The following is a 16,939-nucleotide window of genomic DNA, read 5'->3' on the forward strand; positions in this document are numbered from 1 at the left end:
TATGGTACATTAGGTGATAACACAGCCACACCAAACTGACTAGATATGCAGCGAAGGAAGGCTTGCTGGGGAGTCCGGAGCGGTCTTCCTCCCTCCGGTCTAGCACAAGGCTGTATAGTCTCTCAGCCCTCGGGTACTACACGGTTTCTCCCTGGAGCCCTGCTCATCCCCATGCAGTGAGTCCCGGTGTGGTCGATGTATGTTGCCTCAGTCTCACTCTCTTTTTCTCTCCCTGTTCCTCTAGCGAGTGAGGACGACCCTACACCTCCACCCGCCTCCCTCTCCCCCTCTCCAGCCATAGAGGACACAGACAGAGACTCACACCAGGTCAGAGGGCCCGCTGCTGGATTAGGGCCGGCCGCTGTGGCCGCTGGTGATCTGCTGGAGTCGGTCCTGGCCCAGAAAAATCGTCTCCTCTCTCAGACGGGGGTGATGGTGCTGCCCTCAGCTCTGCCCCAAGACTTGCTGCCACTTCTGGGTCGAGGGATGAGTGCAGGTGGACTGCCTGGAAGTCTCCCTCTGGATCAGCAGGGCCTGCTGAAGAGGATACGACCCTCAGCCTCACAGATCCATGACATCGAGCCCCCCCAGCCTGAAAACAAACCGCTTTCCACCTCCTCTGAGCTTGGGACCCACACATCCACACACACCATGCCAGCAAAGCAAGATGAGGTCCCAACTGGAGCCGTGGGCACAGACTTGGACACAGACACACATTCACCAGGTATAAGACATAGTAGCAGACACACATTCACCAGGTATAAGACATAGTAACAGACACACATTCACCAGGTATAAGACATAGTAACAGACACACATTCACCAGGTATAAGACATAGTAACAGACACACATTCACCAGGTATAAGACAAAGTAACAGACACACATTCACCAGGTATAAGACATAGTAACAGACACACATTCACCAGGTATAAGACATAGTAACAGACACACATTCACCAGGTATAAGACATAGTAACAGACACACATTCACCAGGTATAAGACATAGTAACAGACACACATTCACCAGGTATAAGACATAGTAACAGACACACATTCACCAGGTATAAGACATAGTAACAGACACACATTCACCAGGTATAAGACAAAGTAACAGACACACATTCACCAGGTATAAGACATAGTAACAGACACACATTCACCAGGTATAAGACATAGTAACAGACACACATTAACCAGGTATAAGGCATAGTAACAGACACACATTCACCAGGTATAAGACATAGTAACAGACACACATTCACCAGGTATAAGACAAAGTAACAGACACACATTCACCAGGTATAAGACATAGTAACAGACACACATTCACCAGGTATAAGACATAGTAACAGACACACATTCACCAGGTATAAGACATAGTAACAGACACACATTCACCAGGTATAAGACATAGTAACAGACACACATTCACCAGGTATAAGACATAGTAACAGACACACATTCACCAGGTATAAGACATAGTAACAGACACACATTCACCAGGTATAAGACAAAGTAACAGACACACATTCACCAGGTATAAGACATAGTAACAGACACACATTCACCAGGTATAAGACATAGTAACAGACACACATTCACCAGGTATAAGACATAGTAACAGACACACATTAACCAGGTATAAGGCATAGTAGCAGACACACATTCACCAGGTATAAGGCATAGTAGCAGACACACATTCACCAGGTATAAGACATAGTAACAGACATACATTCACCAGGTATAAGACATAGTAACAGACACACATTCACCAGGTATAAGACATAGTAGCAGACACACATTCACCAGGTATAAGACATAGTAACAGACACACATTCACCAGGTATAAAACAGACGGACAGAACTTGTGTAAGACATTGAGACAGACAAACCTTCATCAGATGTAAGACATAGAGACAGACCTTCACCAAGTGTAAGACATTGAGACAGACCGGCCATCATCAGGTGGTATAAGTTAGACATAACAATTCTGGAGAACATAATGTCCAGCTGTTGATGTTGTTTACCTTTCTCTGACCGAAGACAGAGCTGTTATCTCACAGCCTTCTGTGTTACCCACTCCCCTGAACCCAACTACTCTCTTCGTATCCACTCCTCTTTGCCTACTCTCCTCTCCTCCTCCAGCTGTGTCTGGCTGTATGGTGAATTTCTCCGACCCGGAGGGATACATAGACTCTTCTGATGACCCCCCTCTCCCAGATGGATCATTTCTTCTCTGTACATACACTGTTACTGTATACACTGGGTATGGAGTTGAGCTTCAGGTAAACACACTAATACACCTTGGTTTTATAATCAAAGTGAGGAATGGCAATTTTGTACCATAAAAAACATTCTCCTTAACCCTAACCTTAGCCTCAGTAACTTAACCTTTATACCTAAACTTTAACCTAACCCTGACTCTTAACACTAACCCATAATGCCTAAACTTAACCCTAATTCTAAGCCTCATTCTAACCCTAAACTTAAGGGCTCAGGTTAGGGTTGGAACTTGTTGAAACTTGTTGTCAAAGTCAGGACCGGCTATAATCTCTTCACTTCCCACGATTTATCTTGTTTTACTACAGAGTAAAACCGACACACACACACACACACACACACACACTGTGTTGATTTCAGGACCGACTCTGACCCCTAGTGGTGTCTGCTTGTACAGCAGACTGCCCTCCACACAACTCTGGTAGTCTTCCATGTCATCTTTATTACAGTCAAGCTGAATGTCCATTTTTCTCTCTTCCTCTCTCTGTCTTTCTCTCTGCTTCTCAGGTAAAGAGCGTAAATCTGTCAGAGGGAGAGCAGCTGTCAATCAGAGGGGTGGATGAGGGCGGGGCTTTGCTAGTCCTGGCCAATCACACGCTGCTGGTGGAGGGTCAAGTGATCCGCAGTCCGACCAATACCATCTCAGTATACTACCGCTCCTCGCCTGATGGGGGCATGGGCATGTTCCAGCTGCACTACCAGAGTGAGCACGCACACAAACCCTTTGTTGATTGGAAATGACAGTTTTCCCTGGGTTCTGAGGGCATGGAGATTGTCTATGTGTCTGATGTGGCCTAAACACTTCATCATGTTTTCTTTTCAATTAGCACTGTAATTGGATGTGTCATATCAATTAGCTGATTGGAACTGTGATGAGTTGGTTTTCGTCTCATTATGCAAATGTTGCTTGATAGTGTAGTGTAGGGTTGTGGAGAGGGAACGTCTGGTTGTGTGGTTGTGTATGTTAAGTATAGTGTGTGTGTGCGTGTTTTGTGTAATGTGCGTGTTTTGTGTAATGAGTCACCTGTTATGCCTAACTCAATCATCTTCCACCTGGGTACTCTAGTTTTGAGTTTTAATAAGGCAGGGCTTAATAGATGCAGTCAACGGTGCCTTTCATCTGGCCTATTGACTCCTCCACCCATTACTGTGGCGTGTCCTCTCCTCCACCCATTACTCTGGACTGTCACCTCCTCCACCCATTACTCTGGACTGTCACCTCCTCCACCCATTACTCTGGCCTGTCGACTCTTCCACCCATTACTCTGGCCTGTCAAGTCATCTATCCATTACTGTGGCGTGTCCTCTCCACCACCCATTACTCTGGACTGTCACCTCCTCCACCCATTACTCTGGCCTGTCGACTCTTCCACCCATTACTCTGGCCTGTCAAGTCATCTATCCATTACTGTGGCGTGTCCACTCCACCACCCATTACTCTGGACTGTCACCTCCTCCACCCATTACTCTGGACTGTCACCTCCTCCACCCATTACTCTGGACTGTCACCTCCTCCACCCATTACTCTGGCCTGTCGACTCTTCCACCCATTACTCTGGCCTGTCAAGTCATCTATCCATTACTCTGGACCATTTGATAATATTTCTAATAGTCTAGCTTGTTTGACCGATTCGGTCAGAATAGAATAGCATAAGATAAAACTAAGGCTAAAATGGATTTGTATTGAGTGCAGAAATAATGGAAATAACCCATCTGCTCCATTTATCCGATGTGCTCCCTTCTCCTTTTCTCACACTCCTTGCAGTATTCCGTTTGAGCTGTGCCCTTCCAAGGAGACCTCACTTTGGGGAGGTGTCCGTGCTGGATCTGCTGCCAGGGGGCACTGCACGATTCCATTGCCAAATGGGCTACCACCTACAGGGGGCAGCAAAACTAATCTGCCTCAACGCATCTCTGCCCGTTTGGAGCAGCAAGGAGCCCAGCTGTCGAGGTACCGGGAAAAGAAACACATGCACACACACACAGAGACATTCTCTCATACACACACACACACACACACACACACACACACAGGGACATACACACACAGGGACATTCACACTCACAAACAGGGACATTCACACACACAAACAGGGACATTCACACACAGGGATACTGTAATAATATACGCTCTTCCTCCTTAGCGCTGTGTGGAGGGTCAGTGAAGAACGCCACAGTAGGGAGAATCCTCTCTCCCTCTCCCCACCCAGGGCCCAATGCCACCCAGGATCGTTCCTGCTCTTGGTCCCTGGAGGCTCCGTCTGTACAGAGACTACACCTCCATCTGGAGAGACTGGCCCTCGGGCCCACTGACAGGTCAGAGTAAGAGAGGCTGAGAGAAGAGAAAGAGAATGAAAGGGAGAGGCTGAGACAAGAGAGGAGAGAGAGCAGTGTGGCCCCATCCTTTTGGATTATGTTTATTTTTGGTTTTGTTTGTTATTGTGTTTCTTCGTGGCTGTTTTCTTGTTTACTTACATTCAATTACATTCCAAAATGATTGTTGTGTGTATAATAAAGTATAATGTGTGCATCTATAATTTATTATTTATTATGTTGTATTACTCATTCTGAATTGGGATTATCTGTATGAAGGTATGTTAAATAAAAATAGTAATTATCTTGGACCCTTAAATAATTTAATTGAAATGTCCCCCCCAGACTTGTATTATGGAGTGGTCTGGATGCTGGGTCAGTGGTGCTGTTCGACTCAGGGCGGGGCGGCCCAATACCATTTGAAGGGGTGATCAGTGAGGGTCCAGCGGTCAGGGTCCAATTCATCACAGACCAACCAAACCACAACACAGGCTTTAATATCCGCTACGAGGGTAAGAACACATACACACGTATGCAAACATAAGATGTAAACTTTCATAACCTTAACCCTACTTTTTAGCTAATTTCCACCTCTTTCGTACATCTATACCCCCTCTACCGCTTCCCCTCCACCTCTTCCTCACCTCTATACCCCTCCACCTCTTCCTCACCTCTATACCTCTTCACATCTTCCTCACCTCTGTACACCCTCCTCTTCCTCACCCCTATACCCCTCCACCTCTTCCTCACCTCTATACCCCATCCTCTTCCTCACCTCTATTCCCCCTTCCTCACCTCCATAACCCTCCTCCTCTTCCTCACCTCTATTCTCCCTCCTCTTCCTCACCTCTATACCCTGTCCCTCCCTTCTTCTTCTCTGCAGCTTTTGAGCGCGGTCACTGTTATGAGCCCTACCTGCAGAATGGTAACTTCAGCACCAATGACCCGACCTATGGGGTTGGAACTGTGGTCCAATTCAGCTGTGATCCTGGTCATTCTCTGGAGCAGGGTCCGCCCGTCATAGAGTGTATCAACGCCAGAGACCCCTACTGGAATGACACTGAACCGCTCTGCAAAGGTGTCAAAGGGAGGGGGGTTCTGTGTGAGAGGGAGTGGGTTCTGTGTGGGAAGGAGTGGGTTCTGTGTGAGAGGGAGTGGGTTCTGTGTGGGAAGGAGTGGGTTCTGTGTGTGAGGGAGTGGGTTCTGTGTGGGAAGGAGTGGGTTCTGTGTGTGAGGGAGTGGGTTATGTGTGGGAAGGAGTGGGTTCTGTGTGTGAGGGAGTGGGTTCTGTGTGGGAAGGAGTGGGTTCTGTGTGTGAGGGAGTGGGTTCTGTGTGGGAAGGAGTGGGTTCTGTGTGTGAGGGAGTGGGTTATGTGTGGGAAGGAGTGGGTTCTGTGTGAGAGGGAGTGGGTTCTGTGTGAGAGGGAGTGGGTTCTGTGTGGGAAGGAGTGGGTTCTGTGTGAGAGGGAGTGGGTTCTGTGTGAGAGGGAGTGGGTTCTGTGTGAGAGGGAGTGGGTTCTGTGTGGGAAGGAGTGGGTTCTGTGTGTGAGGGAGTGGGTTTCTATGTTTGGAGGTAATCAGTGGTGTAAAAAGTACAAATTAAAAGTACTCGGCTGTGTTCACCTGTTTTGGGAAGTTCACCTGTTTTTAAGGAAGAACTAAATGTCCAGGTAAACAGAGTTCTTAACTAACCAGTGACCTTAATTGATAATTTACACTCTTCCTTTTTTTATTTGATCACTGATTAGTTTTTAACTTTCTTTACCTGGTTACTTAGATCTTAATTAGATACTTCCCTAAAGTGGAAGTGCTTTCACTTTTTACACCTTTTTACACCAGGTAATTGGCCATGTGATTATCAGCAGCTGTTCTCTCTGTAACCATTAATATGTTTTGAATTTACCTGTGCAGCTGACGTTAATTCGAATCATCATTGGCCCCCCTTTAATGCTGTAAACATCAAACACATTGTTAACCTCTGTAAATAGATTTTTTCTGACAGGTTTGGCCATCTGAAGTGCAGTTTTCAAAGTGTTAATTTGTGTTATATTGTGTCATCCACTTTCTCCAGCATAGGAGGTATATATGTACTGTAAGCATTAGGACAAGATTGTCTGATTTTACGCAGAGTTACCACTTAAAAGTTTCATTATGGGGACAATTTATTTTACCTATTGATTGCTAGGCACTCACCAAATAAGAGTTTCATGTTATGGATTAGGGCAGATAAACCCCTTTCACGGCTCCTGTACAACCAACATTTTTCTGAGAAAATGTCACCCTCTGGTTGTTATTATGTTAGATGTTTTACTTTAAAACACTCATTTGTCTGTATTTCACCCTGTGGCTGGTATTATAATGTAAGATGCTTTACTTTGAAAAACACATTTGTCTATGTTTTATTTAGTTATTTTCATTCTCTTTTATTCTCTCTTACCCAATTAAAACATTTTATACTGTATCTACAGCCCTCTCATCACAACAACTCCCATCGGATTCAGCAGATTAAGGATCAGGACAGGGTTTCACAGGCATCCACAGCTATTGAGCCATTTTGTACCGCTCTCTACTGGACCCAGTGCCTGAATGATGCTGTTGTACTGCTCGACCTGAATTTGAAAATGATTCTGTTTAACTGACATTAGGCATTTAATTTCTTTGTTCATCATGGCAAATCTTCTACTGAAATGATGACTGAAAACCAGACTGATAACAACACTTCCATTAGTCCACTTCTCCCCAGTACTAAATCTTTGTAATTTACATAGGCAACATTTCAAGTACAATTATTTTATTGACCTTATATATGAATGTTGTATTCTTCCATTTTTGTTTCTTTATTTTTACAATCCCATTTCCAAAAAAGTTGGGACGCTGTGTGAAATGCCAATAAAAACAGAAAGGAAAGATGTGCAAATCATTTCCCCCTGTATTTAATTGAACCACAGTGGTTAATACATGGGTTCGTCTAATACACAAGTTGACTTTTTCACAGATGATTCCTTGATGACGTAGAGGTCTCAGAAACTCATGCAGCAAATATTATAAACTTGGTGTTACAGGGTTTTCAAAAATGTTATTCTTCAACAAATTATTTTGTCAGCGCCCAATGACAGATGTTTAATATTAATGTACAATGCATGTTCATCATTCTCTGGGCGGTTTATATATGGGTGTGGTTAATACTCAGTTTTGTATACAAACAAAGCTTCAAAATGAATGGTGCGGTTATTACACGGTGTGGGTTATAAACGGGGAATTACGGTAACCTTATTAGTTGTGAGATGTTCCACAAGGCGTTACACAACATTCCCAGTCTTTCATTACCCCTGTCCCAGCTTTTCTGAAACATGTTGCTGGCATCAAATTCAAAGAGGGCATATATCTTTCAAGAAACAATAACATTTCTCAGTTTCAGCATTTCATATGTTGTCTTTGTACAATTTTCTATTGAATATAGGGTTTAAATGATGTGCACATCATTGTATTCTGTTTTTCTTTACATTTTACACATCGTCCCAACTGTTTTGGAATGAGGGTTGTGTATTTAGTTGTTAAATGATGTGTTTTCTTCGGGGTGGGGGAGGATTGCAGACCATTTCCTGTGCAATTTCTACTGTCTACACAGAGAAAGTGCTTTTCCAAAAGAAACTGTTACATAGACCATTTTAATTGGGATATCTTTCCCTACCCCACCCTGCTCGGTTCTTAATCCCTCTCTCTTTATCTGTCTTTTAACCCTTATCTCTCCCCTTCTCTCTTCTCCCTCTCCCATTTCCCCCTCTGTCACCCTCCTCCTCCATTTCCCCTCTCCAGCTTTGTGTGGGGGAGATCTAGCTGGTTCAGGTGGTGTGATCCTGTCTCCTAACTGGCCAGAGTGGTATGGAGAGGGAGAGGACTGTAGCTGGAGGATCCATGTAGGGGAGGACAAACGCGTTCTGCTCGACATACAGCTGTAAGACACTCAGATTTCAGCCAGATGTTACTCACCACCCAGCCTCTGGGGCCGTCAGCGCCCAGCTGTCTCTCATCCAGTCTTTAGCCGTTCAGTCTCAAATCACAAGTCTTTGTTGGCGTGAAAAGCAGCTTATTCCACCAAACAACGAAGTACTGCGTTTACCAAAAGAATTGGAGAAGTTACGGATTTACCAACTAGGAATGTAATGACCTGTTCTCTATCTCCCATCCCCCCAGTTTAAACCTGAGTGACAGTGACATGTTGACCATCCTGGACGGTGATGAGGTCACCACTCGTATCCTAGGCCAGTACGTAGGTGGGACAGGGCCTTTCAAAATACAGTCAACGACCCCTGACCTTACAGTGACCTTCCACTCTGACCCCGCTGGCCTTATCTTTGGGAAGGGAGAGGGCTTCATCATCAACTACATGGGTAAGATGACACTACTTCTAGAGACACTGGAACAAGTAGATTAATTCAGAGAGATAGACGGTAGATAGATTCATTCACAGAGATGGTAGCAAATAGATTCATTTAAAGAGGTGCGAACCAGTACATTCATTCAGTGAGATAGTTAGTAGCCAATAGATTCATTCAGGGACATGGGTGTCAGTATTGGAGGTACAGCTGAATGGGTACAGCCTAGTCACCAGCCACGATGAAACGGAGAGGAATAGTGTGAAGAGGGACAGAACTTAAGAGGTGAAATACTGGCGGCTTACAGTGATCTTATTCCACAAAGACATGGGGACCTTGGAGCAGTAAGGGTTAAGTGCTTGGTTCGTTCCTTTCTGTTATTAGGCTTCAAGCTCTAACCACTATGCTAACAGATCGATGAGGAAATGAGACAATGTATTCTCCCAGACTGTCTATTTCTGTCTCCCGTTCTCTCTTCATCCTCGTTTGTCCTCCTCTCTCTCTGTTTTTCTCTCTGCCCCTATTCAGTCACATCCTGTTTGTCTCAGCGTCTCAGAGACACACATTCTCATACACATTAACACACACGTGCGCGCACGCACACACAATTATTGGGATTGCTCTCCGCATTCACACAAGGAAATACCAACATAAGACAACATGAAAGAATATGCTAATTCAGTCGTCCTGTTTGTGCACATGCACAAATACACTTCTTACCCTGGTGAAAAAAATTAAATACACATAAATAAATCATAACTACATGCAAATACACATGCTGCACAAATACATACAATATTTACTACATCACAAAGACAAAACATAATAAAATAATAATAAATACATATTACAATAATAATAATAAAATATATAAATTCATAATAAATACATCTAAAAACGTATTAAAAAACCCATAATAAAATATATAAATGCTAAATAAATATATGTTAATCATAAATACATAATATATACATCCATAATCCATTATAAATACATCTAAATACACATACATAGCACATCATTAATACATAACTAATACATCTAAGTATATCATCTATACTTTATTCCTATGTCATAAATACATAATAAATGCATCATACATACACCACTAATACATCCTAAATACATTTACATACCCAAACCAGTTACACAAAAACACTGGAATACTGTGTATACACACAACATCTAAAGTATATGAATACATGTATACATTACAATTAGTCTTTACAAAATGAAAGTTCCATGTTTCTGTCTCTATGGTAACAGAGGTATCCCGTAACGACTCGTGCCCGGACCTGCCAGAGATCCAGAACGGTTGGAAGACCACATCCCATACTGCTCTGGTGCGGGGTGCTAGAATCACATACCAGTGTGACCCAGGGTACGACCTAGTTGGACGTGAGACTCTGACCTGTGAGCTAGAACTCACCTGGAGCACACAGCCTCCCTTCTGTGAAAAGAGTGAGTTGACAACAGGGGGAGTAGGATGCGGTGAGGGAAAGGGACTGATTGCTGGGACACAACCGACCTCAATCTGACCTGTCTCCTCCACCTATTTCTCCCCGACTCCCTCCACCCTCCCCTCTGTCCAGTAATGTATTGTTCAGACCCGGGTCATGTGGAACATTCCAGCAGGTCTCTGTCAGACCCTAAACTTCTGGTGGGTACTACCATCCAGTACAGCTGCTACCCAGGTTTCATTCTGCAGGGCGGCGCTACTTTGACCTGCTACGGACGAGAGCCAGGCACACCTGTCTGGACCTCTAAACTCCCCCACTGTGTTTGTAAGTACCTGTGTGTACCTGTGTTTCAGACTTATCAATAACGTGCAAAATTTCCCCACACTGGTTAAAGAGGCAAAAATTATTCTGTCCCCATTTTCATAAAGGCATTTCTTTTGCTTAGGTGTTTGGTTTAGGGCAATGATTATAATTGGGGTTATGGTTAGAAACAAGGTTTGGCATTACTGGTTGGGTTAAGTATAGGGATTGAGGTCAGGGTTAGGTTGAGGTTAGTGTTAAGGTTAATTAGTGGGTAAACCTTTGTGTCCCATTAGATCATTCAACTCGCGTGTGGGATCCAGGTCTATGTGAACATGTGGGGACCCACAAAGGCAGTAAATCCTTTTGGCAGGTCACCACAAGGTCTTTTGGCAGGTCACCACAAGGTCTTTTGGCAGGTCACCACAAGCGAATATTAGATTTCGATAGATATGTCTTGTCTTGTTTCTTCACGACAGGAGGTTTCCTGTCCAACCGCAGCTAATATAGTATAAACCTGAACAGTACACTTGACTGCTGTAGACCAGGGTTCATTTTAATAGCGTTTGATGTTGTAGAGCTAATCTGGGATGAGCACTTGATCTCTGGCAGAGACGACTCGACAGGTGCTGTCTCTGTCTTTGTTCTGCTGACAGGGTTACTTAGTGTGTGTGTGTGTGTGGCAGCGCTCTTCTCTATGCTTTCGCTGTTAATCTTTGTGTTTGTGTGTGTGTGTTTGTATGCGTGTGAGTGTGCTCACATGTCTGTGAGACGTTTGATGTGTTAATGCTGTGTGCACTGGCCACCTGGAAGAGGAGGCAGAGATTACCCATGAGTCATACAATCTCAGCTTGAGGTTGTCAGACTAGGAGAAACTGTCGATCTAACGCGCTAAACTCCCTCCCTTTTCTGTCTGTCTGTTTATTAACTTTCTACCCTCGCTCCCTTCTTTTCTGTCTGTTTTATAACCTCTACCCTCGCTCCCTTCTTTTCTGACAGTTTTATAACCTCTACACTTGCTCCCTTCTTTTCTTGCTGTTTTATAACCTCTACCCTCGCTCCCTTCTTTTCTGACAGATTTATAACCTCTACCCTCGCTCCCTTCTTTTCTGACAGTTTTATAACCTCTACCCTCGCTCCCTTCTTTTCTGACAGTTTTATAACCTCTACCCTCGCTCCCTTCTTTTCTGACAGTTTTATAACCTCTACCCTCGCTCCCTTCTTTTCTGACTGTTTTATAACCTCTACCCTCGCTCCCTTCTTTTCTGTCTGTTTTATAACCTCTACCCTCGCTCCCTTCTTTTCTGTCTGTTTTATAACCTCTACCCTCGCTCCCTTCTTTTCTGTCTGTTTTATAACCTCTACCCTCGCTCCCTTCTTTTCTGTCTGTTTTATAACCTCTACCCTCGCTCCCTTCTTTTCTGACAGTTTTATAACCTCTACCCTCGCTCCCTTCTTTTCTGACAGTTTTATAACCTCTACCCTCGCTCCCTTCTTTTCTGACAGTTTTATAACCTCTACCCTCGCTCCCTTCTTTTCTGACAGTTTTATAACCTCTACCCTCGCTCCCTTCTTTTCTGACAGTTTTATAACCTCTACCCTCGCTCCCTTCTTTTCTGACTGTTTTATAACCTCTACCCTCGCTCCCTTCTTTTCTGTCTGTTTTATAACCTCTACCCTCGCTCCCTTCTTTTCTGTCTGTTTTATAACCTCTACCCTCGCTCCCTTCTTTTCTGACAGTTTTATAACCTCTACACTTGCTCCCTTCTTTTCTTGCTGTTTTATAACCTCTACCCTCGCTCCATTCTTTTCTGACAGATTTATAACCTCTACCCTCGCTCCCTTCTTTTCTGACAGTTTTATAACCTCTACCCTCGCTCCCTTCTTTTCTGACAGTTTTATAACCTCTACCCTCGCTCCCTTCTTTTCTGACAGTTTTATAACCTCTACCCTCGCTCCCTTCTTTTCTGACAGTTTTATAACCTCTACCCTCGCTCCCTTCTTTTCTGACTGTTTTATAACCTCTACCCTCGCTCCCTTCTTTTCTGTCTGTTTTATAACCTCTACCCTCGCTCCCTTCTTTTCTGTCTGTTTTATAACCTCTACCCTCGCTCCCTTCTTTTCTGACAGTTTTATAACCTCTACACTTGCTCCCTTCTTTTCTTGCTGTTTTATAACCTCTACCCTCGCTCCATTCTTTTCTGACAGATTTATAACCTCTACCCTCGCTCCCTTCTTTTCTGACAGTTTTATAACCTCTACCCTCGCTCCCTTCTTTTCTGACAGTTTTATAACCTCTACCCTCGCTCCCTTCTTTTCTGACAGTTTTATAACCTCTACCCTCGCTCCCTTCTTTTCTGACAGTTTTATAACCTCTACCCTCGCTCCCTTCTTTTCTGACTGTTTTATAACCTCTACCCTCGCTCCCTTCTTTTCTGTCTGTTTTATAACCTCTACCCTCGCTCCCTTCTTTTCTGTCTGTTTTATAACCTCTACCCTCGCTCCCTTCTTTTCTGTCTGTTTTATAACCTCTACCCTCGCTCCCTTCTTTTCTGTCTGTTTTATAACCTCTACCCTCGCTCCCTTCTTTTCTGACAGTTTTATAACCTCTACACTTGCTCCCTTCTTTTCTGACAGTTTTATAACCTCTACCCTCGCTCCCTTCTTTTCTGTCTGTTTTATAACCTCTACCCTCGCTCCATTCTTTTCTGACAGATTTATAACCTCTACCCTCGCTCCCTTCTTTTCTGACAGTTTTATAACCTCTACCCTCGCTCCCTTCTTTTCTGACAGTTTTATAACCTCTACCCTCGCTCCCTTCTTTTCTGACAGTTTTATAACCTCTACCCTCGCTCCCTTCTTTTCTGACAGTTTTATAACCTCTACCCTCGCTCCCTTCCTTTCTGACAGTTTTATAACCTCTACCCTCGCTCCCTTCTTTTCTGTCTGTTTTATAACCTCTACCCTCGCTCCCTTCTTTTCTGTCTGTTTTATAACCTCTACCCTCGCTCCCTTCTTTTCTGTCTGTTTTATAACCTCTACCCTCGCTCCCTTCTTTTCTGTCTGTTTTATAACTTCTACCCTTGCTCCCTTCTTTTCTGTCTGTTTTATAACCTCTATCCTCGCTCCCTTCTTTTCTGACAGTTTTATAACCTCTACCCTCGCTCCCTTCTTTTCTGTCTGTTTTATAACCTCTACCCTCGCTCCCTTCTTGTCTGTCTGTTTTTAAACCACTACTGTCCCTTCCTTCTTTTATATGTGTTGTATTTGCCAATTACCTTAAGTGGATAGTTTTTCCTGAGTCACAGGTGTTGCATGGAGGGCCAAGTGTCTGCAGGTATTCACTCTTACCTTGACCTTGATTGATACATGTAATTATCTAGATTCTACCCTCACCTGGTTGTCTGAACCAATATAAAGGAAAAAACTAAACCCACCATACACTAGGCCCTCCGTGGAATCGGTTTGACACCTGTGTGCTCAGTGAAGAGGTAATTATCTGTCCACCATCTCATCGCCATGTGGTCAAACTGAATAGACTTGAATGTGTGTCAGTTTATATTATGATATGATTATCGGTTATTATCAACTTATATGCATTACGTTTTTTAGTATATTTATTCAGTCAGCATGTTCACGTTTGTTGCCACTGTGTACTCTCTGACAAGGTATTCTTGGTTTATTCCTTGCAATATGTCACAGTTCTCTTAATAATTTGGTTGGGTCTATTTGTGTTGTTGTGCTGGTGCTCTTTGGAGTGTGTTTATGTTGATGAACAGAGCCGCATAACCATCTCTCTCTCTCTTTCTCTTTCTCCTTTGTCCCTTTCACCAGCGCAGGAATCGGTTTCCTGTGAGAATCCTGGTCTCCCTGACAACGGGTACCAGATCCTGTCAAAGCGCCTCTACCTGCCTGGCGAGTCACTCACTTTTGTCTGTTACCAAGGGTACGAGCTCATTGGCGAGGTTGCCATCAAGTGCATCCTGGGAAACCCATCCTTTTGGAGTGGACCACTTCCACTGTGCAGGGGTGAGGCTCAGCTATGCATACACGCCCAACCAGACCTGCATGGGCTGGGACATTACTTACAGTGACTGCTCTCGTAGGCATGCATGAAAACATTGTTGTTTGTTCTCATAATATGAATACCTGCACATTTATGCATTTTCTCTGTAGCCATGTTCATTCCATATAGCCAGTAGCTCCTTCCTTATCTCCACGTAGCTGCTTTACACTTCTGGGCTGTGGTCAGGGTTAGTAAATATAGGGAATGGATGGAAGCAGCCATAGACATTCCTGCCAGAAGGGTTATGACAGAACATACCTACCCTGTGAATGTCTAAGAGAATATCTGATGTCTTGCAGCCAACCTTGACTGCTTTGGCAACCATGCCTTGGAAGGTGAGTCTGTCTCTCTTTCTGGAGCCCGCCTGCCTGTCTGTACCAGTGTTTGTTTGTCTGTGTTCTTGTCTGCATGTGGGCGTATTCATTTGAAGTCGATGTTTGCGTGGCTCTTAATTAGCCGGTATGCCAAATGGGCTCTTTTTACTAACTTCCTGCAATATTTCTTCCCTTTTCTCTTTCATCTCTACATCTCCTCCCCTTCCATCTCCTCTCTCCCACTTCCCTGCCTTGTTTATCCGTCTCCCCCCCTCCCTTCCAGTTGCGGAGGCAGTAGGGTCAGGCCTAGACGGAGGTAACATGGCGTTGGCCATCTTCATCCTGGTAATTCTGCTCTCTGTCCTGCTTGGAGGAGCCTACGTCTATGTTACACGGTTAGACCGCGCCCCGCTGGCACCTAAACCCAACTTAACACCTTTCAACACACCAGTCGGCCTGTTTACCACTGTGACCAATGTCCAAGCAGAATTTTCTATATGAATTTCCATTTAAACAGCTAACTTGTCCATGTATGGTGATGTGGACACTGTACAACTACTGAATGCACTGCGCTGGTTATTTGACTGTGCAACCTTTGTTACGGTTGAAAGGCCGAAACTTTGCGGAACATTTAGATAAAAATGTATTGTCTTGGACTGATACTTTCAGTCATATGACAAAGGTTGTCATTTCAGCTGGTCCACACGTGACAGTTCTATCTGCAAGGTTCTGAACATTTCATGTCAGTGAAAAGACTTGAATGAATGGACTCTCTCTCTGCTCATTGAAACCACATTGTGGTGTTGTGAAAGTTCTAGCTGTTACGTGTCTGTTATGACGCCTGGATGTTCCTCCCTCCACCACCAGGTGTCGCTACCACTCAAACCTGAGGTTGCCGCTCATCTACCCACACCCCTACAGCCAGATCACAGTGGAGAGTGAGTTTGACAACCCACTCTATGAGACAGGAGGGGTAAGAAATGATAGAAACATGCATGTTTACGCATGAGACAGGATGTTCCTTTTTACAGCTACAACCCTGTCATAACTGAGAGACTATATCATGAGATGAACATAAATGTGTCTTTGTCTCTCTCTCCTTCACTTTCAATGTTTTAGGACACCCGAGAATATGAGGTATCAATATGAAAGCTACGGGATTCCCAAAATGAAGGTCCTATCCGACCGAACCCCCCCTCCCTACCCCTCCTCCTCAGCCCCGCCCAGGTGAAGGTGATGTAAATATAGAATGACTATAGTCCCGCCCCTTCCCCATTGATCCCGACCTCCAGTCGAAGAGAGGAGTCAAACAGAGGAAAGACATGTAGGAAAGGGATTGGCCGGGAGAGATTAGGAGAGGATAAATTAGAGGAAAGGAGTTACTGTAAAGGAGGGCTGCAGACATTTGGGGGGGGGGGGATAAAGAGACTGAAGCACTTGTGACAAGTTGTGTCTATTTACTCATGTCTACTATTATAGAACCAATACAGGGAGGGGAGGAGGGGAGGGGAGGAGGGGAGAGAATAGATGAAGGAAGACAGAAGGGGGAGAGGGGAGGATAAGCAGGAAAGAGGAGGGTGAGGAGGGTGAGGAGTGAAATATAGTCACCTCCAAAATGATCCAGAAAAAGGCTGTGTAAAATCAACAACTTAGCTAATGAGTTCCATTTTACATCTCCAACATGTGGATCATATTATCCTTACTGTATAATGTCTGCTGTAAAAAAATGGTGGTGGATCTTTGATGTCATGGGGTTGTTTTGCTTCCACTGGTACTGGGGCCCTTGTTAAGATCACAAGCATTATGAACTTCTACCCAGAACCAGGA

At 44.3% G+C, this 16,939-nt stretch overlaps 1 protein-coding gene across 2 annotated transcripts in view; it reads left to right on the top strand.

Annotated features, from left to right (window-relative positions):
- Positions 1-16,530, top strand: part of LOC105015224 (seizure 6-like protein) — a 33,673-nt gene extending 17,143 nt beyond the window's left edge. The window contains exons 2-17 of one of the 2 annotated variants that reach the window (XM_010878203.5): positions 245-724; positions 2,149-2,288; positions 2,791-2,986; positions 4,049-4,234; positions 4,428-4,599; positions 4,942-5,108; positions 5,480-5,674; positions 8,413-8,551; positions 8,791-8,987; positions 10,239-10,433; positions 10,565-10,756; positions 14,567-14,761; positions 15,098-15,133; positions 15,396-15,507; positions 15,980-16,085; positions 16,232-16,530. In XM_010878203.5, coding sequence (XP_010876505.2) covers positions 245-724; positions 2,149-2,288; positions 2,791-2,986; positions 4,049-4,234; positions 4,428-4,599; positions 4,942-5,108; positions 5,480-5,674; positions 8,413-8,551; positions 8,791-8,987; positions 10,239-10,433; positions 10,565-10,756; positions 14,567-14,761; positions 15,098-15,133; positions 15,396-15,507; positions 15,980-16,085; positions 16,232-16,261 — 2,738 coding nt within the window. In that variant the 3' untranslated portion in view covers positions 16,262-16,530. Of the gene's footprint in view, positions 1-244; positions 725-1,770; positions 1,779-2,148; positions 2,289-2,790; positions 2,987-4,048; positions 4,235-4,427; positions 4,600-4,941; positions 5,109-5,479; positions 5,675-8,412; positions 8,552-8,790; positions 8,988-10,238; positions 10,434-10,564; positions 10,757-14,566; positions 14,762-15,097; positions 15,134-15,395; positions 15,508-15,979; positions 16,086-16,231 lie in introns of those variants that run through there. The other variant, XM_034297152.1, reaches the window with a different exon arrangement.
- The last annotated feature ends 409 nt before the right edge of the window (positions 16,531-16,939 follow it).

The sequence above is a fragment of the Esox lucius genome, chromosome 14 (genome assembly GCF_011004845.1).
Source record: "Esox lucius isolate fEsoLuc1 chromosome 14, fEsoLuc1.pri, whole genome shotgun sequence".
Taxonomy (NCBI): domain Eukaryota; kingdom Metazoa; phylum Chordata; class Actinopteri; order Esociformes; family Esocidae; genus Esox; species Esox lucius.